This window comes from Diadema antillarum, unplaced genomic scaffold (assembly GCF_040938485.1).
Source record: "Diadema antillarum isolate AM-2024a unplaced genomic scaffold, OU_Dant_1.0 seq00000269_RagTag, whole genome shotgun sequence".
In the NCBI taxonomy this organism is placed as follows: domain Eukaryota; kingdom Metazoa; phylum Echinodermata; class Echinoidea; order Diadematoida; family Diadematidae; genus Diadema; species Diadema antillarum.
In genome coordinates this window covers 1,220,351-1,247,596 of record NW_027271305.1, presented here as the reverse complement: position 1 = coordinate 1,247,596, position 27,246 = coordinate 1,220,351, and the positions used below count along the sequence as shown (strand labels likewise).

At 38.7% G+C, this 27,246-nt stretch overlaps 1 protein-coding gene across 1 annotated transcript in view; it reads right to left on the bottom strand.

Annotated features, from left to right (window-relative positions):
• Positions 1–977: 977 nt before the first annotated feature.
• The window catches only part of LOC139729900 (probable gamma-butyrobetaine dioxygenase), a 69,127-nt gene continuing 42,858 nt past the window's right edge, over positions 978–27,246 (bottom strand). Inside the window, exons 7-8 of the mRNA XM_071640821.1 lie at positions 1,484–2,006; positions 978–1,049 (exon numbers count right to left, since the gene is read on the bottom strand). Coding sequence (XP_071496922.1) covers positions 978–1,049; positions 1,484–2,006 — 595 coding nt within the window. The remainder of the gene's footprint in view (positions 1,050–1,483; positions 2,007–27,246) is intronic.

Here is a 27,246-nt window from a genome sequence, read left to right as displayed (position 1 = left end):
GTGCATCGTAGGCAAGTTTCTGCGACTTTCTACTTTCCAACATACTGGTATGGTAAAGGGCTACTGGCATGCTGAAATTCTATTCAAATCTCAGTTTTGTATGACAGCAACCTTACAATACCTGTAATTATTCCATTTACAGGGAGTAATTGCTAACAAAGCCAGCATCATTTCAACATTTTGATATAAGCTCTCTTTATAATTATATACGTATTCATAGTGTGCCAGTATACTTAAGTTTGGTGTGTACAGATAGCAGCACAAAGTGGCTCTTGCATCATATGTGGCATGAAAGGGATACATTGTACCATCTTTTCAGAGCTCTGCTGATCAGGCTTCTGCACAGAGGGCCCCGTTTTATCAGGATAAAGTTAGCGTCGATTGTGAAATCAACTATAACTTTGATCAACTTAAAGTCGACTTTAACTTTAAATCAACTTTAAGTTTCCGTTTTACGAAGAGACTTAATAGTCGATTATAGTTATAGCTAATCATCATTACTTAATTATTGATTTAGTCAAAACAAAACAAAGACAGGACGAGGCTGGTTTCCGGTACTGTCTGCCTAAAAACAATACAATACATAAAGCAAAACAAACAACAAAAACACAGGTGTACATGATTGTTTGCCACGGCCACGGTTCAAGCGGAGTCTGCTAGTGCGCCGCAGTATGATTAACGCTACAGCCGCTGAAACTGATTCATGCTTTTCAAATTACCTCCAGCAAAATTGTACACGATTGAGCTATTGCTAATGTCAATGTCAGTGTTATCTGATTTATAGTTTTTGAACTATAAAGGATCAAAAGTGTTTTTTTAAACACCTTGTATAAAGCTAATCACCATTGTACTTCTTAAATGTAGGCTTATTTTTCACGGCAGGGAGCCACCTCCCCGTTCACAGCACTACCTCAGCTCTATCCCTTGTTCTAGATAAAGAAGGTTTTTTTTCTTTTTCTTCTTCTTCCTTTCTTTCCTTAGGATTCCTTCATTTGGTGCCCATTTGGGGCCCCAGCCAGAGCCAGTCGGGAGGGGTTTCCAAGGAGACGCTGAAAATGGAAAAAAAAAATGACATCACACGACGCAAGTTACATGACGAGCGTCTTACGATGAACGATCGATCGCAATAGTTCACTTTGCTAGCTAATAAGGGGAAATGTATAGATAGATTGGTCAATAATATCATAATCATATTGCTTTCGGAGATTATGACGTGTCATGAATTTTGAACCTTGAAATTTAGAGTCTTCTAACTTGATTTTATACAAATCTATACATGTTTTTTTTTTTCAAATTCTACGATTTTGACCTTCACTGATTTCACTTCCCTGATCTATTCCAACCAATCAAGACATGGGGTGGAATTCCACTTTAATTCTGGACTTGTTATAAAGATGGATTCTTGAGACTTGAGTAAGGTAGTAGAGCCATCTCCGTGTGACTTAAGTTTATAAATTTACTTGTTGATGATACGATAACTTACAGATTTGCCATCTTCACTTCGCCTCACCGTCTCTACTCCACACCTCGCTAAGAGCCCATGCAGATTAACCGTTCGAGACTTGGAAGACTTGTCGAAGCATTCGTTACATCGACAGTTATCTCTCAGCCAGCTGTAGGGAAAAGAGTTTTTCGCGGTACCCTCGCTAACCTCTATTTCACCATCACTCTTCCCATCCCGTGCCCATGTTACTTCAACCCGGTCACCAACATCAGACCATTCGACATTGGCAAGCCTGAATTCAGAATATTCTCCCCATCGTGGATGCAGGAGCCTTTCGGAGGCGAAAGTGGTGTCCAGGACCGACTTCTCCTCCTCGGTCAAGAAGGGGACGTCGGATGACCATGAGGAACTCTGAGAAGCCGAAGCGAGCGAAGCCGACACGACTCTGTGACGTCCATTAAAGTTTGGAACATTGAGGACCCTCGTTTGGCATTTCTGCGGCTGACTGTCGCAGCTCGTAGCGGACGAAGCCCAAGAAGAAGACAAGTAACGACTGTTTTGTCTTCGAATGTTCAATGCAGACGAAAAACGAGAGAACTTGAAAGCAGGTATGTTACGTAATGATTCCTTTAATCCTCGAGAGGCCCAAAATGCGGCCATGTTGCTGAGGATGTTTGGCTGGTGTGGAAGCTGACGCAAAAGACAATTGAAAAGTATACCACAGTAACACAGTGTGCGTCTGTTGACAATTTGAGGGAGGAAGAGACTATACAATGACGGATGTCAGTGGTGCCCTGTGTAGTGCGCGCGTACTGTACTGGTGGTACTAGTATACACCATGCACCTATACTACACATTCGGACATTCATCCCTCTTTAATAAATTCATGCACCTGTTTCCGCCAAAAGTGCCGCAACATGCTATCCTATTTTGTTCTAAGTATCACCGCGGAAAACCAGCTTGAATAAAAAGAAGACGGCCATTAGAGAAATACAAAAAAAAGAAGAAAACTGCATGCGCAGAAGCTAAGTAATAAATCTCTTAAATCAAGAAATGCATATGATATTATATGCAAATGTTATGTGTGTTGTGAAAACATCGCTCAAGCAATTTCATTTGAGAAATGCCCATACTATACAAGCAAAAGTATTTTGGCAAGTTGATTGTGATTTTGTAGTGTATTTTCCCCCATTTTCGCTCATTGTTTCGAAAAAACAAAACAAAACATGAACAGTAATGATGGATGACATGACGTGTATAGGACTTGTATGTCTCAACATTGAACAACAGTTATACGCGTGTCGACAAGACTTAGTGCATGTCCACTTCAGTAATTTCCAATTTTGTGACACAAAACTTGTAATATTCCATGTGTGTGCTGTCGTAGGTCCATATCACTGATCTCGTTGCAATTTCACTTTTAGTATTGTATCAGAACACACGAACAACATTCATGGCGGACATGCCAAGGTTAGGATTTTGCAATGTGTTTTGTTAATCATAATAAAACAGCTGCCAAGTTTGACTGATTCTGCAGACCGCTTCCCGAAAGCAGAGAGTGTTATTATTATTATTATCATTATTATTATTATTATCATTAGTATTATTATTATTATTATTATTATCATTATTATTATTATTATTATCTATTCGACCAGGTAAAGAATATAGGATACATATCATTAACATCACAAACATGAAACAAAAATCAGAATGAACATTACAAAGGATACACTGTACTGTACACGTTACACAAAATGAAAATGAAATGAATGGAGACTACATGAGGGTCAGGGCACACAAAAGTAAATACAGTGTTGGAGAAGGAGTGACAACTACTGCTCTCCTTTGATGTTATACTCGGCATCGCCGAGATGTTTGTGCGTTCCACTACGGTAGACGATGCTTTGCAGGGTTCATTCGCCACCAAAGTGCATACATCAAATCTATCAAATGTTATTCAAGTTGGCGCAGCTGCATCTCCTGAAACAATCGAATACATGAGGTGAGACTTCTACGCTCGCCTCCACGATCGGTAAGTAAATCGCGACTGAGTGCACGCTGGCGCGGTCGCGTTTGAAGGGAATGATTGGGGATTTTTTTTTTCTGCGTCTGTATGTTTTCGTTTTAAATTTTGTTTTCTTTTAAACGTGTGTGTGGCGGGGGGGGGGGGTAGAGATGGGCTCGAAAAAGAAAGATGGAAAAAAGGGAATAAGGTACACTCACTGATATCTGTTATTTACGCAGAATTTCTTTATTACAGTGGAAGTTCATCTTGACTCTACTTCATATGAATTAATTGTTATAATTAATGATATATCATACAAGTTGACAGGCATAAACGGAAATGATTACAACGGCAAAATATCTTCTATAAGACTATGGCGCATAAAATATGAATACGAAGAAAGGGATAAAAGGACAAGTTCACCTTCATCTGTTCCATTGCTGCATTATCTCAATCGCACATGTATATCATACATGTGCGATTGAGATAATGCAGCAATGGAACAGATCAGTGAAAATTTGAGGAAAATTTGGACAATCCGTTCAAGAGTTATGAATTTTTACAGTTCCTGTGCAGTCACTGCTGGATGCGAAGACCACTGCATATTTTGAAAAAAAAAACCAAAAGTACACATTCCCTCAACTTTTAAGTGACACAATAATGTTAAAGGTAATAGTACTCCCCCTGCCTTCTGAAAGAGGCAAGTCATGTGCTCTTGTGTTATGCTAGAAAAGTGAAAATATGTTGAATTTTCTTTATTTTCTTTACATCATTCACACATAATAGACATCACAAGCTGTCGTAATCTTGACATCCACCGATCGCGGAACAGAAACTTCAAAAATGCATAACTTTTGAACAAATTGTCCGATTTTACTCAAACTTTCAGGTATCATGTGTTCTCCTAATATTGCTGCACTATCTCAATTCACATATTTATAAAGGTAGACTTGTCCTTTAATAATTATCATGACTATCGTCCAGATAAAAAGCATTAAAAATAGTAAAACATATAGGCAACGGCGTAGCCAGGATTTCATCTTAGGGGGGGGGGCGGTTAGTCAGCGAGGGAGCGAAGCGACCGAGCCCGAGCGAGCGGAGCGAGCGAGGGGGGGGGGGGGGAGGGTGTGGGAGGGGGGTGTCCCCCCTCCGACGGTGAGAACTTTTTGCATTTTGATGTTGCAAATGGTGCAATTTGATGCATGTTTTTGCGCGTTTTATCGACGTGAAACAGTGCCACTTGTTTAAGGTAGCAGTATATTTTAGTGTAGATTATTATTTAACAATTTGCCTATAAAATGGTATAATGTATATACACTTCTTGTATCAATTCTTTTCACTGAATATCATGAACGCGACTGAACCCGAGCGAGCGGAGCGAGCGCCGGAGGGGGAGGGGAGGGTGTGAGAACTTTTTGCATTTTGATGTTGCAAATGGTGCAATTTGATGCATGTTTTTGCGCGTTTTATCGACGTGAAACAGTCCCACTTGTTTAAGGTGGCAGTATATTTTAGTGTAGATTATTATTTAACTATCTGCCTATGAAATGGTATAATCTAAATACACTTCTTGTATTAATTCTTTTCACTGAATATCATAAACGCTACTGAACTCGAGCGAGCGGAGCGAACGAAGGGGGAGGGAAGGGTGTGGGAGGGGGTGTCCCCCTCCCACGGTGAGAACTTTTTGCATTTTGATGTTGCAAATGGTGCAATTTGATGCATGTTTTTCGTTGTTTGAACGAGTTGAAACAGTCCCACTTGTTTAAGGTTGCAGTATATGATGTAGATTATCATTGAACAATTTGCCTATAATATGGTAAGAGTTAAATACACTTCTTGTATTAATTATTTTCACTGAATATCATGAACGCGACTGAACCCGAGTGAGCGAAGCGAGCGAGGAGGGAGGGGAGGGTGTGGGAGGGGGTGTCCCTCCTCCCACGGTAAGAACTTTTTGCATTTCGATGTTGCAAATGGTGCAATTTGATGCATGTTTTTGCGCGTTTTATCGACGTGAAACAGTAACACTTGTTTAAGGTAGCAGTATATTTTGATGTAGATTATCATTGAACAATTTACCTATAAAATGGTATCATTTAAATAATCTTCTTGTATTAATTCTTTTCACTGAATATCATGAACGCGACTGAACCCGAGCGAGCGGAGCGAGCGAAGGGGGAGGGGAGGGTGTGGGAGGGGGGTGTCCCCCCTCCCACGGTGAGAACTTTTTGCATTTTGATGTTGCAAATGGTGCAATTTGATGCATGTTTTTGCGTGTTTTAACGAGTTGAAACAGTCCCACTTGTTTAAGGTTGCAGTATATATTAGTGTAGATTATTATTGAACAATTTGCCTATAAAATGGTATTATTTAAATAATCTTTTTGTATTATTCTTACACTGAATATCATGAACGCTGTCTGTTCAGCAATCAAACAGAAAAAGCATGCACGCGAGGGTGTAAATAGGGGCATATCCCCTCCCACACGAAGGTGATTTTGCGTTTTCAGACCTGAAATTCAGCGATCTGGTGCAAATTTTTGGTGCAATACTTTTCCATCGAAGTGTTAAAATCACGGAATTTAGCTCTTATTCCGAATGTGCACCACCTGTGTGTATGTATAAAGTCTAGTGAGGTAGAGCTTAGGGGAAGGGGGTTTCCCCCGTTTTTAGAATTGAAATAAAGCGATCTGATGGGTATAGCCACAGTCTATACTTCTATGCATGGTTGAAGGGGGGGGGGAGGGGCGGGTGAGCAGGGTGAAGGCGTGGGCGAGTGTTATCTCCACCCTTCCCTTCCGATGGAGCTTTTGCCTTTTTAAGGTTGAAATTGAGATATCTCGTATACGCATATTTGATGGAATCAACATTTGGGAAATCACACAAAAAAAAACCTACTGATGGGGGGGGGGGGACTGAGGGAGGAAAGGGTCGATTAAAAGGGGAAATTCCCCCTATACATGAGGGAACCTTCAGTTTTCGGAATATAAGTGATAAGTCTTGTGCACTCAGCAGAATTATTCATATTTTTTTTTGTAAAGCTAAAAAGTGTACTAAGCTAGGGAAAGAGGCACAGAGGGGGAGGGTTTGGGAGGGGGATACCCCCTCCCAAGCACGAGAGATTTTGCATATTTTGAATTGAAATTCAACGATCTGGTGCACACTTTGAGTGAAATATTCAAAAAAATATCTTATTTGATGAAAGGTTGCAAAGGAGACCCGCTTCATGTGCATGCATACAGTATACACGCATTTTTTTTTCCGCCTCCCAAATCCCCGGTCCAAATCTTAGGGGGGGGGGGGGGGGGGCGATCGCCCCCATCGCCCCCCCCCCCCCCCCCTGGCTACGCCAGTGCATATAGGCCTTATCAAGGCCGGATCCAGCAATTCCGTAAAGAAGGGGCACCTTTACAAAATTAAAGGGGGCGCACGCACGTACCCCTCCCCATCAGTTTTTCTTGTTATTTCTTTTGTTTTAAGTAAAAAATAAAGGGGGAGGTGAGGCGCGCGCCCGGTGCGCTCCCCTCTGGATCCGCCACTGCCTTAGAACCTGTTGATTGAGGTGCAATTTTGGAATAATATGCGTGCATTGTAGTAGTAGTAGTAGGGGCCTTATACAGGCAGAAAATTGGGGCCACCGTAGAACGAGGTGAGGCAAGAATAGAATGAGGTTCGATCTTATTTTGTTCTAAAATCAAGATGGGTTTTACTTGATATTCGAAGATTTGAGAATAGCGAATGATAAAGTAGTGTTAACGCTGTTATTCTTCCTTAAACAACGTGCGTTCTATAATGAGATTAAAAAACGAGGCTACAGCAGAGCGATGTGAGGCAACCAGTAGAGTGAGGTTTGGTCGTATTGGTAGATTTACAGATACGATTTTATTTCTCTTATAGATATTTGGTAATAGAGTGACAGAATTCACCCAAAGCAGCATTAACGTATGCATTGTGATGTGATCTGAGCATGTAGAATGAGAATATCTTAGTATTAATTGTATTCCCATGTGTATGTGTTGAGGATTAAAAAAAAGAGAGGTGGCAGTAGAGTGAGGTTTGGTCATAATGGTGTGATGTATACCAATGAAGTGAGATTTCAAACAGACTATTCAAAGTATTTCTGGCAATAGAGAAACAAACTAAGCGTCTGCTTCCTCAAATCTTGCGTGGTAAAGTGATTTGAATGAAAATGACAAATATAGTTATTCTTCTTATGTGCATAGAGGCGACTGAGCTGTTTCCATTTTCAATCCATATATAGATCTTTTTTTGTGACGTGCAGTTCATTATCTATTCACTAACATGGTCAAATCGAGTGCTATAAGGTACCTAGGGCCTATAGGCCCTAGTCGGGGACTACTAATGTACTAGACTATATGTGTTAAAAACAACAACAACAACAACAACAACAACAACAACAACAACAACAACCGAACAACAAAAATATGACACACATTTCATCTTTAGGTCTAACAACTAAACAATCTGAATATCTCTGTTAAAATGTAAATTAGATCTGAACTTGTCATTACTAATACAAAATATTGTTTTTTCTTTTATTTTTGGTTACAGAATACAAGGTCACGAAAGTATTACCAAATATGTATTTATCACTTTCACCATTCAGATATTAATGTTTGATTTCCAAATCTGGTGTAACAAAAGGAGAATCAAAGAATTATTTTTCTTTTTTCGGGGGGGGGGAGGGGGTACTCAAGGTACATATCCATATAGTTCACAACACGCAATTTACAAACAACTGCAACAACCCCCACATGCAATCTACAATCAACGTCATTATATTAAGATTTGTTTTTCCTTTGGAGGGCCGTCAGACTTATGCCAAAACTTCCATTTCCTTATATTTATTCTTCTTCCTCCATTATAACTTTTTGCACATGGTTACAGCAAGTGGGTGAAACAAACAAACAAGCATGTCAATTTGGAGTTTTCCATGCTTGCGTCCACATGATATCATTATGGCTGTGTAAGGGAAATAATAACAAAAACGCACGTGGACCTTCCTTTCTGAATATTTTTCCACCATACCACTGTAATTGTGACACGTTTTTTGAATTTTTTGTTTTGGAAAAAAGAATGTAGAAGAAGGCTTACTTATTCCAGAAAAACGGCCCTCCAAAGGAAAAACAAATCTTAATATAATGACGTTGATTGTAGATTGCATGTGGTGGTTGTTGCAGTTGTTTGTAAATTGCGTGTTGTGAACTATAGATATGTACATCTCGTGCCGACTGTACGCGTTGCAATCTGTTCGTACTACGCAAAGTTCAGCGGTCCCTTAGCCCCACCGTTGGTCCGGGGCTAAGCAAAAATTTACAAGTGTAAAAAGCCCTATACTGTACATACAAAACCCATGTCATTTTTACGAAACTTTATTGTAGAAGAAGGGTTATTTAATGTAGAACAGTTGTAAAAATTGGGGGAGGGAGCTCATGTGCTCGTTTTTGTGCTAGCAGAGCCTCCTTGCGACAGAAATCATCGTAAGACCCCCAAATATGGTCAGAAACCAATGCAGGGATATACCCTGCTAGGATGCATGAATCTTCTACATTTGGTCAAGTTTCGTGAAAATGACATGGGTTTTGTATATGTACAGTGTGAGATTTATGATCGCATCCTGCCAGGGCATCCTTGCATAGGTTCCTGACCACATTTTGGGAACTTACGATGATATATGTCGCATTGGGGCGCTGTAAGCACAAAAACGAGCGCATGAACCCCCACTTTTGATTGTTTTTCTGGAATTAGTAACCCTCTTTCTACAATTTGGTCAAGTTTCGCGAAATTGACATGGGTTTTGAATGTACAGCATAGGTTTTATGAACCCACCCTGTCAGAGCATCCCTGCATAGGTTCCTGACCAGATTTTGGGGACTTACGATGATATATGTTGCATGGGGGGGCTGTTAGCACAAAAACGAGCACATGAGCCCCCACTTTTGATTTTTTTTTTCTGGAATTAGTAAGCCTCTTTCTAAATTTTTGTCAAGTTTCGCGAAATTGACATGGGATTGGAATGTACAGCATACGTTTTTTGAACCCACCCTGTCAGGGTATCCCCGCATAGGTTCCTGACCAGATTTGGGGGACTTACGATGATATATGTCGCATGGGGGCGCTGCTAACACAAAAACGAGCACTCGAACCCCCACTTTTGATTGTTTTTCTGGAATTAGTAAGCCTCTTTCTACAATTTGGTCAAGTTTCGCGAAATTGACATGGGTTTTGAATGTACAGCATAAGTTTTATGACCCATCCTGTCAGGGCATCCCTGCATAGGTTCCTGACCAGATTTTATTGGGACTTACGATTATATATGTCGCATGGGGGCGCTGCTAGCACAAAAAACAATCACATGGACCCCACTTTTTATTGCTTTTCTGGAATTAGTAAGCCTTCTTCTACAATTTGGTCAAGTTTCGTAAAAATGGAATGGGTTTTGAATGTATACAGCAAACTTTTATGAACCTTGTCCTTTTGGTCACCCCTAACAGAAAACGTCGATGAGAAGGATTTGAGAGATTTCGGTGTTTTCTGCCGTGTGAGGGCGCTACTTGCTCAAGAATGAGAGTGTAAACCCTAACTTTAAAACCTTTTCCTCGTTTTGGGTACCCTTTTCTGCAATTCTTTGAAATTTGGAGAAAATAACGTGGGTTTTGAAAGAATTATGGGGATTTAAGTTTGTCATTGCAGTTTTGTTGCCAATCATGGTCTTGATCCTGTAACGCTATCATTTTGGTACAGGACGGCAGATTAGCCATATTGTTCAAAGTCCCGTAGAAGAAAAACAAGCACATGAACCTATGGTTTTATTTACATATTTGGGCTTCGGATGGGTCAAAGTTACGGTATGGAAAGTTTGAAGAAAATGACATGGACTTCACTTTAACTTTAACTGAGGAACACCTCACAAGTTATTTTTAGAAAAGGTCACGCATTTTTGTAGCAAGAATGTCATCAACCTGGCGCTTGAACTACTGCCCCGAACAAAGAGTTAATGATGTCTCTGCATTGTGACGTATGCGCATGATACGCGCATGCTTTACAACAAATGTTTGGTACGCTTTTGGTACGCTTTTGGAGCACATCGCGAAGTGGTCCACTTTTGGCTCGGTACAGCACGGTACGGTGATGGTGATAGTAGTGACGATGGTGGTGAAGAAAATGCACCCTCGATGATGATGGTGGTGGAGGTGATGATAATAATGATGATAACGACGATGATGATGATAATGGATTCTGTTTTGAAAAAAGAAATCGTCCTCCCTGTCCAGGCATATTCATCATAGCATAAACAGAATGGCCTCAGATGGTTGATGAGGCAATTGATCATGATAAATTCTTGTTAACACCAAAGGTTTCCATTGCAATGTCTTGCTTTTATTCCTTCCACTGCCAGATCAAAAAAAAAAATGCCATTGAAAATATATGTGTAAAGGTGGGGGCGTGACTAATCAATAACACAAGCCAAAGTCATCCACCACTTCATTGATGGACTAATAAATACTAAAACAGCATGAAAATGGCCAACAAAGCCACTTTCGATGTCACTTTCATCCTTTTCAGCATTGATGGTCTGGAAAGAGTAGTGCTGTCAGCTTCCTTCCCATACCTCTCGATTTTAATGTTTTCTATTTTTAATTATTTTTTTTCAAGGATAACACTAGCCGAAGCACTCTCTCACTTTTGAGAATCTCTATGAACACACATTCTGTAAACCTCTTGCTCCACTTCAGAGCACTTTGAGTGAGCTTTCATCGCACAAGGAAGCGAGGAATATAAGAGATTGGGAAATCTCACCTCTCAAGTGGGATTGGGAGAGAGAAAGAGGGACATTTTTTTCTCACTCGACCTTGGCCTTATTTGCCTACCAGAATAGAACATTTATGAGGTTTCATCAAATAGAAAAAAAAAAATGGTTCTTGAAAGAGGGGATGAATTGGTGAATAATAAAATGGGTGCGGGGATGACATGAGTCTACTTGGATTAAAGGGAAAGGGACCCATGCAGTATTCACGAAGTCGCCATTGTGTGGACCCATGTCATGTTCCCAACGTCCGAACGGAACCGATCTGCGCGGCGAGCGCACCGTTAAGTATCAGACGGTATGCCTACCTTGTATTTATGACTCACCAAGTTGTTATCTCAGAGTTTCGTATACATTAATTATTTGTCTAAAAAAACAACAAAAACAAACCCACGTAGATTATATGACACAGGGCTACAAAGCCACAGAGGGGAACCAAAGCAAGGTTGCCTCTTAGCCGAGTTGGAGTCTCGAGTTGTGCCGAGCTGCGCGAGCTTGAACTCGCGTGAAATTTGTCAATTTTAAAGAGCTGCGCATGAGTGATCTACGAGGCAACATCGAGTTTACTACGATAGCTATACGAGTGATTCGAGCGTGCAACGAGTCACACCGATCTCGGTGTGAGTTGTGATGACCTGAGTACGACTTAAACCGAGCTTTCATCGAGTTATAGAGAGCTTGTTACGAGTCCGTTACGAGCCCGTTGTGAGTTCACGCAATCCCTTCGGTTTGGCCTCCAGTGGGGTCTTTCCTCCAATTTGGACCACATTTCATAAAAAAGTTTATACGATAGTAAGTCTTGCTGGAATGACAATCGTCATGGAAACGAGAAGAATCCAGTTTGCTGATTGGCTGTTGCTATTGGAAGTTGCTATTCCAGCAAGAGTTGCTATATCCTAACATCTTCTACTCTCTAAAAAGATCGCGTGAAAATATTCACTCTTGAAGGAGTGAATAAAAAAAGTGAATTTAGAGTGAAATTTGAGTGAATTTTGAGTGAAAATATCATTTTCACTTATTTTGGAGTGACCTCAGGAATTAATATTCGAAGATTTTGGAGTGATCCCTGAGGTCACTCTCAATGAAAATGAACATTTTCACTCAAAATTCACTCCAATTTCACTTTAAATTCACTCTTTTTTGTATTCACTCCTTTGAGAGTGAATATTTTCACTCGATTTGTTTAGAGAGTATGAAATGGGGCTCTGGTCCTTAAGGCCTAATTGTTCAGAGGCTTGGTCTTCTGACTCCCTCTGTAGCTCATCACGGATGATCTCTTCTGTTTCTACTGTCTCTTTCTGCTCTTCTATCATACCTCTTCTTCTACCATTGCTTGATTGATCTCCTTTTTCTTCTCCGGTTTTTTCTTGGATTTCTTCAGCCGAGGCATGTTTTTTTTTGTCTTGATTTGTACGTAGTTCTAGAAATGTAATGGCAATGGCGTATTTGTGCACGTGCACGTGCGTGTAGGGTTTAATGAATGTCTCTTGTCATGAAAACGCTGGGAAAATGTGAATAATTCATTATTAATGAGTCAGTGCAATGGTAAGCTAATACAATACTCGTTGTCAGTCGCAGAGCTCGATCTAAACTCACGCTTAGCTCTAGGGCAACTCCCCCTTCCACATACTGGTAGTAGGGTCGAAGTGCTCGTACCGCACTCTTCAAAACTCGAGCAGAACTCGCGTATATACTTGAAGGTGGCGAGTTACGAAGAGTTCATCGCGAGCTTCGTCCGAGTATTGAGAGTTTGTTACGAGTAGTATATACGATAACTATATTACGACTTTAAAAAAGTTTAGCACGAGTTATTGCGAGTCCACGGGGAGTTTTGCAGATTCACTACGAGTTACGCGAGTTGTCGCCAGTTATCCCGAGTTACATGAAGAGCTTTACGCGAGTTATCGCGAGTGCCCCTTTGAGCCAACTCGCCACAACTCGCCAAAGCTCGGCTCTGTAAAGCAACGTTTACACTTTGGCGAGTTGGAGTCGCGAGTCGTGCGCGAGCTGTGCGAGCTCCAACTCGCGTTAACTCGCACAAACTCGCGCGAAATGTAATTTTTTTTCTGGAATTTGTATGAGTGGTATAAGACTCAACGCCGAGATCACTACGCTCGCTGTACGAGTGAACCGAGCTCGAAACGAGACATACCGAGCTTAGTATGAGTTGCAGTGACCTTTATACGACTTAAAGCGAGCTTTAAACGAGTTGTCAAGATTTTATTACGAGTAATAAGAGTTTTATACGATCGAGGGGCGGGAAATGCACATTTTTGGCGCTCAAAGATGGATGCCAGAAGCATTTTCGCTCTGCTTGAAGAAGAGACCCTAATCTTCTGCACGATTGGTGCGACCCTGTTGTCAAGGAGGCGCCGCAGAAAAAGAGATGCTCAAGAGCGGACCAAAATGCTTCAAAGGGGGTTTTGGACAAGACCCTGGTTGTTGAGGAGGCCAAAGTACGGACACTATGAGACGCTGATGGCGGAGTTAGCTGGTGAAGACCTGGACGGTCTTGCGGGGGGAGATGACAAGGCGAAAGAAGACCTTCGTAGATCTCTGACCTCATCTGCTCGCTGGAGGAGCTACAACATAATAAAAGGATACCAGTCACTTCAATACTCATAAGGGTACATCGTTTATATTTCACCATGTTACACAAAACTAGTAAGTTAGTGAGCAGTTAACCAGGATTATATATACGGTATATGGAAATTATCTCGAGAGTACTGAAAAAAAAATCACAGATAACCAAAATGTTCTGCACACGTAATAAAACATATTTTGAGATCATGAGATTAATGACAGTAATGTAACACTTTACTGTTCCTTTTCTTTAATACAGAACAATGTTCATTATAATGTTTAATCACCTATTAATGTATCCCAGAAAACCCCCAAGAACTGAATAATTTTAGTAATAATTTTGAGCGTTCTTTTAATTCATGTAAGTGTATGGGACAATGCCTGATCAAAATTTTTGTTCACTGCAACACTTAGTGTTCAAAGCTTGTTTTAATATCGAGTGTTAAAATGTACTTGCGAACATTTATTCCTTAACATCTGCCATATTAATTCAAACATAATTATGTAGGTGAATATATACAAAACTACAATATCAGCAAAATTGAGAACAGTTTGAAATTCACATGTTAAAATTAAGTAACTCCTTTATAACATTGAGATTAAATACTTCAATTACTCGGATACAACTGGTTGACGAAAATGTAAATTTAAAGAAATGCCTATCGTGAAAGCATGCGTATAATTTTACTTTGACGGAGTTAACTCAAACAAATAAGGTTTCTGTATGGTCGAGATGAAATGTCCAAATCGCAATTTACGTGTTTAATCTCTTGTTTTGATGTTAGAGGTAATACATGTATTTAACATTATGTTCAGTTAAAAAAATGAGCTGCATGTCAAAGTGCTTTCAGAATATATGTTTGGATGTAAAAGTTAACATTAAACATAATTATGCTTCACAGTAAGCACTCTGTCCTTCCAGAGTGAAAACCTAAAACTTCACCTCATAGACAACTGTACTGGAATTATTGTTCTAGCAGATGATAATTACAATTTTCATTAAAAAAAAAAAATCTGGGCTGCATGTCCTTACATGTTTTCAGAATATATGTTGGGATGTAAAACTTAACCTTTGAAAAAATCATGCTTCACAGGAATCATTTAGTGCTTCAAAAGGTGAAAACCTAAAACTTCACCCCACTGTTCTGGAATTATTATTGTAGTAGATAATAATAAAAAAAATTATAAACATCTTGGTAGTGAATGTGTGTCGTTCGTTATTTTCATATTCTTGGTTGTTTTAATCAATCTGAACATAATTAGACAGGCCATGCAGCTCATTTTAAGCATATTTTTAAAAATCGATCAACCACAATGTTGCAGTGGCCTTAATGTACGTGTTGAGTATCCTTTTCACCGGTTTTATATCATGGCGTTATCATGATAAACACACGAACGGAGTTTTACCCTCTAACAATATGGTGGATTAGTCATTTTTGTTATTCGTGCATGTACTTGTATTAAAAAATAAATGTTCATAAAATACATGTATTACTCGATCCGTACTGTCATTTCTTTACAACAATTCACATTCATCTTTTCCAGCAGTTCTCTGTCCTTGGCTTCTTCAGAGGCCACGTTGGGGGTTGTACACCTCCCTTTCATTTTGCCCTTGCCCTTGCCAACAATTGCGCTGCAAAAAGTCCGGTGTTATATAGTGAACACCGAGCTGGTGTTAAACTTTCGGTGCTCATTTATTGTGTTAAATTATTCACCTCCGGGTGTCATTTCCAAATTTTAAACTGTTTTTTGAAGAGTTTCTTAGTAACTGCACTTCTTGCTGATCTTTAATTTAAACAAGACGATCATGAATTTTACATTAAAATACTAGATTTTTGAAAAAATGTGAAAATAAATTTACACCACAGTAACACCAGCTGGTGTGGTCTCTTATTGAAGCTGGACGGGTGTTAAACCATTGATATTAACACCAACAAATATCAAATCAACACCATGTGGTGTCATTTCTGAATTAACACCGGTACAGTGTCAAAATAACACCAGGTACAGTGTCAAAATAACACCAGGTACAGTGTCAAATTAACACCACGAAGTGTCAGGTGAACACTTTTCAACACCATCACAGTGCATTTTCTACACCTGTGGGTGTGGTCCTCTATTGAAGTTTGATCGGTGTTAGATTTAACACCCGTGGTATTAAATCTAACACCGATGTTTTTACAGTGTGATAAGTTGGTGTAAGAGGAACCAGCTTCATGTTCTGCTGGGGGTCATCAGCTTCTTGAATGGTCTGGTCATTCTCACTGCTGTCATCATGCCCATCAGTCTCAGTATCCGGGTCGGGGGAAGAGTATTTAATTCGTCTTCTCTTGGTTGGGATGCTATTTGTCCTTTAGAGGTCTGCAAAAAAATAAATCACTCGATCAACATCTTTTACAAGAAAGACACACGATGGCGATTTCTATATTTTGTTTAAAGGTAGCTTATTACAGATCTTAATAAAATCAAATGCATATTTACCCTTCCCAATGTTCTCCCTTTCATCATAATATGTCCCTCCAGGACGCGGAATGTATTGAGAATCCACTGATCTCTCTCACTGTAAGGTGTGTCTCTGGTCCCCTTTCCAGACTTTGGGTTCGTCAGACGGCTGTACTGTGTCCTCATAGACTTGAGGAAATGGTTCAGCTGTTCAACTGAAAAGAAAATCGAACACTGGGAATTTAGATCACATAAATTAATGGAAAGAAACACACAACTTTATTAAATTCTTGTTTCTCATACAGTGAAGTATATAGCTAGCTAACGGGATAAACGAAATGTGGGGGTAAAAATTTTCAGGACTAAATATTATGCATGTCATGTTGTCAGTTGTTTACAGGATTTTCGATAATCATGGCAATCATAATCATAGTAGTAATCATGGTAATGAATTCAAAAAAATATATTTAGCGAAATAGAGGGCCCCCCTAATTAATAGATATTAATATTCACCTTCACTTACCGGAGCACACCGGATCGTACTCTTTGGCCTTCTCTTCGATTAGCCTTGTCTTCTTTGCAGTATCCTTGTATGACTTTAGTCGCTTGTTATACAGACAATCGTGATCTCTGTACCACTCTGCTAATTCTACTTCTTGCTCTTCAGTGAATGTGTATGCAGTAAGGTGTTTTTCGTCTCTTCGGGGTGGACTTCTCAGGGGTGGACTTCTTGTTTGGGGTGGACTTCTTTGTTCTTTTTTTTTCCGTCTTCCCTGGGGTGCCAGACGGAGAACCTTGCGAGTGGAGGACTGGGTTCATTTTCCCCAACCAGTTCGACAGGCGAGGCCTGATGCTCAGTAGTTTGAGCTTGGACCTGGTCTATTTTGTTGTCTTGTTCTTTTACCTGTCTCTGCTCGTCATTGATCTCCTCTTCCGTCTCTATTCTCTCTTCCTGCACTTCTTCTACTTCTACCCTTGTTTGAATGACATTATTCTTTCGGTGTTTAACTACCTGAATGGCCACAACTCTTGGATCTCTTGGGTCGGGGCATATTCCTCTCCTATTTTTGCTAGTTGTAATATTACAGTGACAATGGCCGTTTTAAAAGTACGTGTACATACGTGGGTCGATTAAAATGTGCTCTCATTTTAAGATATATATGGACAAATATAGAACACTGGATATTTATTATTCAGCTGGCATGTCAATGTGCACTTGCAACGCAATCTGACTAAACTCATACGAAACTCGCTGTAACTCGGGGTGCTCGATCTGAACTCGCGCTAATCTCGCGGGCACCTCTCCTTTACTCGTAATACGATCGCAGTGCTCGTATCTCGCTCTAGTAAACTCGGAATGCACTCGCGTATACTCAAATATGGCGAGTTGTTACGAGTTATTACGAGTTTATCTCGAGCTTCTTTCGAGTTATTGCGAGTACCGCGAGTATATAACGAGTCTAGCTGAGTTCAGCACGAGTTACAGCGAGTTAGCAAAAATTTTGAACATGTTCAAAAATTTTGGGACTGCTCACGACTTCAAGGAGAGTTGTCCCGAGCTTGAACGAGCTCCGCCGAGCCATGCCGAGTTGTCGCGAGTTATCCCGAGTTACATGGTGAGCTTCACGCGAGTTATCGCGAGTGCCTCATTTTGGCAACTCGCCTGAACTCGCCATAGCTCGCCATGTCAACTCGCCAAAGTGTAAACGCTGCTTAACTCGGCTAAGTGGGAACCCTGCTCAAGCGAATATGGTGAAAGGGACCAGCTAGAATGTGTTCGTGCTTTTTTTTTTGTATGAAACTGTACAAGTATGTTCTTTGGGCTGACAAATGTATGTTAATGTGTGTTTTGAAGAGGATAGAATGCAATTAAGAGTAAGGATATACACTGTAAAAAATTTGTTTAGTTTCTAAACACCTAACTAAACACTTTTCTGTGACAGTTTAAAAACACTGCGACGCGTTTATATTTTAAACATGTTTAGGAACTAAACACATGCTGTGTTTATTTTCAGCACACCCTAGGTGTTTATCACACACACATGTTTATGTTTTAAACGGTTCTGATGTTTAAAAACTAAACACCTGCTCTGTTTATAGCCTAAACACCAAACGTTTACACCATAATCACTCACAGTGTTTAAATACTAAACACCGCACAGTCACATAATCACCCACAATGTTTAAGATCTAAACACTGAACCAAAAAATAAACATGACGCACTGTTTACGATATAAACACTGCGACATGTTTATTCGCTGTGACAGATTAAAAACACTGCGACATGTTTATTTGCCATCTTAGTGTTTATTCTCAGAACACATGCCTGATTTTTAGATCGATCACAAAATTGCATACACTAAACATGTGACATGTTTACATATTAAACATCGCAATTTCTCAGTGTTTATATGATACATGTTTACACCTTATACATGCTGAGTGTTTATATGAGACATGTTTACACATCATACATGGAAATTTCCACGTGTTTTATATGAGACATGTTTACACATCATACATTCATACATGCTAATTTCTACGTGTTTAAATGAGACATATCATGCATGTTAATTCCCATGTATTTATTAATGTAAAGTGGATTGTTTCCATTTTTTTTTTGCATGGAATGAGATAAACGCATAACATTATATAGAATCTACCCAGTATATACCAAATCATCAGCACACTTATATCGCATACTCTCTAAAAAAAAATCGAGTGAAAATTTTCACTCTAAAAAGAGTGAATACAAAAAGAGTGAATTTCGAGTGAAATTGGAGTGAATTTTGAGTGAAAATGCTCATTTTCACTCATTTTGGAGTGACGTCAGGGATCACTCCAAAATCTTCGAGTGATCCCTGACGTCACTCCAAAATGAGTGAAAATGAGCATTTTCACTCAAAATTCACTCCAATTTCACTCGAAATTCACTCTTTTTTGTATTCACTCTTTTTAGAGTGAAAATTTTCACTCGATTTTTTTTTAGAGAGTAATACCAGGGAAGACCTGGGTTAGCTTTCACAAACATTTTGGCTACAAATTGAGTCAAAGGCAATTCTCTGAATGCAAGTTATCAAAACATCAGTCAAAGCTTGGGCAATATCTGATGAATAATAAGTTACAATCCTTTAAAGGGGAAATCGAGTCCAATAAATGAAATATAGTCTGATAAAAAAGAGTAAAATCTTACAAGTTTAACAGTAAAAATTTGAATGAAATCGGATGAAAAATAAGGAAGTTATAAAATTTTGAAGTTTTGCTAATTTCTGCAAAGCAGTTAAAAGTGGATATGAATATGCAAATGAGTGAGTTGACCATGCCATAACCTCACAATTTTCCATTGATCGTGTACAAAAAAAAATGATGAAATTCAATGTTTATGTTAATGAAATGTGAAACATTAAGGTATTGCTGGTTGAATAACTTCAGAAAAGTGATCAGTTAGATATATCAGGACTTGAGCCTCGGGAATAATTGCGTTTGAATGAAAAACTTGAAATTAAGTAAGTTGTGAGGGAATGACATGCCCACGTTGCCATTTGCATATTTATATCAACCATTCAAGAACTGTTTCCTCAAAAATTAGAGAAACTTCAAAATGTCATAACTTCCTTATTTTACATCCGATTTCGATCAAATTTTACCAATAAACTCTTAATATTTTACTCTTTCTTATCAGACTAACTTGTATTTGGACTGGATTTCCCCTTTAAATATTGCCATGTTTTGCTATACGACACCATACTAAGTTAAATGCAAGATACCTGGGAGTCACTGGCCTGTGCACAAAGACGTAAATGAAATTCTCTCCTATACACACAGTAAAGTTTGTTTATGCAGGAAATGGCACACAACTCATTTTGGAGAAAAAAAAATATTGCATTTAACAATTACTTTTCAGTCACGTGTAATTCTTGGCCTACTTTCAAGATTTGCCGTCTTTCTACTGTATTCAGAACTAATTCTTAGTATTGTAAAACAAACTAATAAACTTGTTGATTGTGAATTGCAGCTCGCAACGCTTCGGAAGCTTGACATGTATGTAACACCTCTAGGAACATAACTGCAGTCTGTGAACAAATCCATGCCGACCTTGAAGATTGCATCAATTATTGGCAAAGTGCTTTGGGATGTACCCGAACCAGATTAGGCTCACGGCAAATTATACCATGCACAACGCTATGGTCGTATTGGTACTGATCAGGGAGTGTAGATGATGCACTCCATCATAAAGAGACAAAAAAAAAAAAATGTTTTCACTGTATTTTGCCTGTGGATCAGTACCAATAATGGAACTTGAATACATACATGATATTATTCTTTTCACTGCGACGATCACTGAAAGTACATGTAGGCTAACAGTACTGTATGGATTTTTTCACTTTTGCTATTTTGAGAGAAATATGAGAATGTTAGTGCATTTCAAGGGGTGAGTGAGAAAAAAATTCCTACCTTGCTAGAACCTTGGAGAAAGAAGTCAAACTCAATGGGTTTACATTAATAGTCTATTAGAGTCTAATCAGTCTCATCATACTCCACATAATCATGGTATGGAGGGCTACTTTCAATCTCGACACAGCAGAATTTTTGGTAAAGACAAGAGGATATGAACAAAGAAAAAATAATGCATTACAACTGGAGGCGGGAGGGTATGCAAGGCTGTCATGAACACGCGAGGTGATCAGCAAGACTCCTCCCTTGTCAATTTGTCAGTCAGTTGCAAGACTCCTCCCTATTCTCGATACATGTTGTACTACATTTCTAATACCTCTCTCCATGTGACCGATTTCAAGAATATCTCAGAAAGAAAATATTAACTACCGAATACTGCATTTCCTATCAGGTCTACAAGAAAATTGTAAAGAATTCCAAACAAATGCAACTACTGGCCTCTTATTTGCGTCCAATATCTGCTGATTGTATTGGAAGCACCTGAGGGAAAACAAATGAAATGGCTGATATTTTGATTTGATTTGTTTTGATTTCTCAATATTCCTTTTTGCACAAGAATACAACAGAAAGCCAATCCAACAAAGTTCTTGAGTAATATCTTAACAGTGAATTACAAGGACATTGGTTGATGAATAAAATGAAGTGAATAAAACTGTTTTTCTTAATAGTGCAAAACGATTTCGAGCAAGTGTCTTTACATATTAGATAAAATTACAACTTTACGAAAGTAAAAAGGTTGCTCTAACAGGTAGGATGCCTCCTAATAGGCCTGTAGTGCATCTTGACGATGTGAGACATCACATGGCTAGCGGGAAAAAGATTATTAACATTCAAAATTATTATCCATGGTTCATTTCCTTCATATGGCATGTAGGCCTATATAGATATACTGTATATCAGTATATCTTGCGATGTCCTTGTAATCCTCAGATGTTTGCACTTTTAGACGGGTTGTATAGAAGTAAGCGCATGCATCTTTCATTCTAATCCAGACAGGTTTGGCGTGATCCCTGATCAATTCTTCCATGACGTACTGGTGCTGGTAAAAAGAAATGATTACGCAAGGAAAACAAATCAGTTGGCTTTGCAATACAATGGACGTAACTGCTCCCATAGATTCTGAAAATGAATGGATAGCAAAGAAGTTGACTGAATCCATAAGCACGTTCAAATTAAAAGGAATGACAGAATCCCTTCATCACATTAGCACTTAGTGTCTTGCGTCAGTTTTTACTTACAATGTACTTTGCTGAATTTTCTGGAAATAATTCAAGTCTTTGTTGTTGTTATTGCTTCTTTCTTATTCACCATCATTATCAAGCAGAGTTACGACCATTACTGTATCCTTTGTCTCTTGGGTGAAGATTTTCACATTTTAGCTAATGGATTGGATTCGGGAGTCGGGAGTAGGTAATCTCCCCCTCCCCCCCCCCCCCAAAAAAAAAAACAAAAACAACAACAACAACAAACAAACAAACAAACAAAAGAACTTAAAGCATCTAAAATCTGCATTTTATAGAAACTCATTTACATGCCCTTTAAGTACATAATATTCATTGATTTGGCTTTGCAATTTTGAGTACAATTTGTACTTACTTGATTTCCACTTTCCACATGGGTAGTATACAGTGATGTACTATCCCCAGTTGATTTACTCTGCTGACTGCACCATGCCTCGTTCTCTGCCAGCAGAGGTAATGTCTTGCAGAATTTATACAGTGGTCAGGACATCATCGTCACCCACTTTGGTGCCATCGGCATCCCTTTCCAAGACATCCTAATGGGCTTTACATTCAATTTTCACCACCTGTTGAGTTACGAAGAATTTACAGGGAACAAAACTGAATTTCACTCAAAATATAGTCACTAACCCATCGTCATTCACATGAAAGATACTTCATAACTTCGTAAAATTAAAGTGAGTTTACCCGCTAGGCCGAGTTTACCTATAACTACGGTACCGGTAATCTGTAGAGTGTAGGCCTATTGTAAACGTTAACACTAACACGTTACAGTTAGAGAGTTCCCCGTTCTAACGTTAGATTTAGAAATAGAAAACTAAAACAAACGAGCAAAATCTTTAAGGGCGTAGCCTATTTCTACGCCTACAACAGTTTTACACTAAACGAGGGCAATTTTGCAATAAATCTTGTTATTCACCGACTTAGCAGCTTTGCAGACTTACCGCTTTCATGCAGGCCGGCCAGGCTAGAACTTCGCTTCGACGCCATCTTAGCTAGATCCGCTCCAGTACAACAGTCAGTGCAGTCGATCGAGTCGTAAAGTACAGTGTAGTGGACGATGTACCAAGCCTAAAACGAATGCGCACACTGCACTGTAGGCCTACGCACATCACGCTGCTAGGGCAGCACCAGCCAGCCAATCAGACAGATCCATCCGTATAGGTTATACGTACGCGCACATCTCCTTTCCCGCCAATTGTGCATTGATTATGGTCATAATTATGCATAGCACGAGTGTGCGCTAGCAGCGCACGCACAGGGCATATTACTGCGTGCGTTGTGGCCGCGGCCGTCATGTAACATGCGCTGCTGACTTGTAGAGTACGAGTATCACAGTGTTTATGTTAAACATGTGCGGTGTTTAGAACGTGTTTACGAGGCGTTCTAAATGTAAACGCGTCTATTTACCCTGACAGTAGCAGTGTTTAGGCCTAACCAACAAACATTTGAGTAATGCCCTAAACCATGAACGAAATCATTAACAAAGGCAACTCCCATTTTTTTTCTAGCAGTTAAAATATAGGACTGTACATGAGAAACCAAAATATGAATTTATTACAGTTGTATTACATATTTTTAGGTTATACTTTTCCTTATTGATTAGGCATTTCCATGAAAGGCCTAAAACATGAATTATTTCATAGTGCATCTTGATGTCGTAACAGTTTCCACTTTCTCGTGATAAAAGGAATCTAGAAATTGCAATTTACACACCATTTCTAACACTTCTCCATATAGTGGAGCGGCATAGCCGAACAATTGTGCATTTTGTGATAAAAGCACCAAATTTCGTACACAGGTTGACAACCACGTTCAGATTATATTTAGATATTGGGCCATCGTAAATAGCGCCCTCAACGTCCATGGAAGCCATTTTTCAAAATGGCTGCCATAAATGCCATGTTTTCGTAAAATTTGCTAAGTTTAGGAGAGAAAAGTAAATAAGATTTTGGTTACAAATGGGAAATTACATTCAGAATAAATCTAGATATCGGGCCATCGGAAATAGCGCCCTCAACGGCCATGGCAGCCATTTTTCAAAATGGCCGCCATAAATGTCATTTTTTCAAAATATTTGTTAACTTCAGAAGGGAAAGCCAGTAAGATTTTGCAAACAAGTGGGAAATTACATTCAAAATGAATTTAAATATTTGGCCATTGTTAATGGCGCCCTCAACGTCCATGACAGACATTTTTCAAAATGGCTGTCTTATGTGCCACTTTTTCGATGATTTTGCAAATTTCAGGTGGGAAAAGTTAATAAGATTTTGCTCATAAATGTTAATTACATTCAAAATAAATCTAGATATTGGGCCATCGGAAATTGCGCCCTCAACGGCCATGGTAGCCATTTTTTCAAAATGGCGGCCATAAATGCCTTTTTATGTTAAAGAATGCAAATTTCAGAAGGGAAAGCCATTTTTTTTTCTTTTTTGCAAACAAGCGGGAAATTACATCCAATCTAAATCCAGATACTGGGCAATTGAAAATTGTGCTCTCAGTGGCTATGGCACCATAAATGGGCACCATAAGTGCCACTTTTTCATTTAAAAAAATGCTAATTTCAAAAGGAAAAGTCAATGAAATTTTGGTTATAAATGGGAAATGACATTTAAAATAAATCTCGATATTGGGCCATCGGAAATTGCGCCCTCAACGGTCATGAGAGCCATTTTTCAAAATGGCCGCCATAAATGCTATATTTTCAAAAAGATTTACTAAAATCAGAAGGGAAAGCCAACGAGATTTTGCAAACAGGTGGGAAATTACATTCAAAAGTAAACTTATTGGGCCATTGCAAATTTCCCCCTCAATGGCCATTCCAGCCATTTTTCAAAATGGCCACCATGAATGTCCTTTTTCGTAAAGTGTTGCAGACGTCAATCAGAATTTCCACAAAGGTGAAAAATTACATTGAAACTGAATTTGATAATAGGCCATCCAAAAGTGCACCCTCAACAGCCATAGCAGCCAAGTTTCAAAATAGCTGCCATGGATGCCCCCCCCCCCTTTTTTGGGCAAAAATTTGCTGATGTCAGAAGGAAAAGTCAAGACTTTGCAAACAAGTTGAAAATTATACTCAAAAATAAATTTAAGTATAAGGTCTTCTTAGACATGCTGACCGCCATGGATGTCTGCTTCTTTCTTTTTGTCTTTGCTAATTTCAGAGAGAAAATCAATGAAATTTGTACATATGTTGAAAATCATATTCAAAAGAAAATAATATATGAGGTCATTACAAATGGCACCATCAACTACCATGGCAGCCATTTTCCAAATGGCCAGTATAGATGCTATTTATTTCTTAAAAATATGATAATGCCAGAAGAAGTCAATACAATTTCTTGTGCAAATTGACAAAAGACATTCAAATAAATTCAAGTTTGAATTTGAATTTGAAATGAAGATATTGAGCCACCATTTAAACATCGTCCCCAACGGCTATGGCAGCTCTTTGTCAAAACGGCTTCCACACACTCCTTGCTTTTTCCAGAAGGAGAAAGCGATAGCATACTGCTAAACAGCCATTATATCTAATGCAATCTGATGTTCAAAGAAATTTAAATTTAAAAAAAGGTTTCATTGATGGGTTAGTTCTAAATTCATGTTTTCAGTTTGGTTCTAATTGCAGTATTTCGCGTGTGATGGCTAACAGTATGGATATCAAAGGTATGTGTTTTTATGGAAGCACAGCAAGTAAATTAACTTTTTTCATAAAGTGAAAGGCCATTTTTTCGTATCTGTCTTTAAAATATTTAGGAAGTTACATTTTAGAATAGATACACGTCATATTTTAGATTCTTTAATGTCTCTGTGAGTATTCTACTGTCTTTTCCTTCTGAAGTTAAGCAAATTTTCAAGACAAAAAAAAGAAGAGTGTATTGTAGCCAATTTGACAAATAGCTGAAATAACCATTGAGAACACAGCTTATGATGGCTCAATGTCTAAACTTCTTTGTATGCAATTGTCAACTTGCACAAAAAAAACCCGTTTATTTTCTTCTTCCGGCATTAGGACATCTTCATAAAAGAAAAATGGCATCTATGACAGCCATTTTGGAAAATGGCTGCAATTACCGTTATTAGCATTTTTTTTTCTTCTTGAAAATTTGCGAAGGAACAATTTGTAGAGTTAATGCAATCTAGATATATTGTTTGATTTTTAGCATGATTTTTCAATTTATGTACACATTTGTTGACTTTTCTTTCTGAAATTACCATTTTTTAAAAACAAAATGATTATGACAATGGCAGCCATTTTGGAATATGGCTGCCATGGCCGTTGAGGGCAGTATTATAATAATCTAATACAAATATTTATTTCAAACATAATTTTCAAATTGTGTGCAAAATCTTATTGACTTTGCCTTTTTGTGAAATAAGGAAATAAAAAATAATGGAATCCATGATGGCCAATTTGAAAAATGGCTGCAATGGCCATTGAGGGCGCTATTTACAATAATGTAATAAATAAGCGCAAGATATATTTCAAACAACATGTTTTAATTGATTGCAAGATCTTATTGACTTTTCCTTCTAGAATAAGTAAATTCAGAGAAAAAAGTGGTATTTATGGCAGCCAATTTTACACATGGCCGCCATTGGCGTTGAGGGCGCAATTGCGATGGCCCAACATCTAAATTTATTTTAAATGTTATATCCCACTCGTTTGCAAAATCTTATTGATTTTCCCTTCTGAAATTTGTAAAATTTTACGAAAACTGGCATTTATGGCGGCCATTTTGAAAAAAATGGCTGCCATGGCCGTTGAGGGCGCAATTTGCGATGGCCCAATATCTGAATTTATTTTGAATACTATTTCCGACATGTTTGCAAAATCTTATTGATTTTCCCTTCTGAAATTTGTAAATTTTTACGAAAAATGGCATTCATGGCGGCCATTTTGAAAAAAAGGGGCTGCTATGGCCGTTGAGGGCGCTATTCACGATGGCCCAATATCTGAATTCATTTTGAATATTATTTCCCACTCTTTTGCAAAATCTTGCTGATTTTCCCTTCTGAAATTTTTAATTTTTCGCAAAAAATGGCATTTATGGCGGCCATTTTGAAAAATGGCCGCCATGGCCGTTGAGGGCGCAATTTGCGGTGGCCCAATATCTAAATTTATTTTGAATGGTATTTCCCACCCGTTTGCTAAATCTTATTGATTCTCCCTTCTGAAATTTGTAAATTTTTACGAAAAATGGCATTTATGGCGGCCATTTTGAAAAATGGCTGC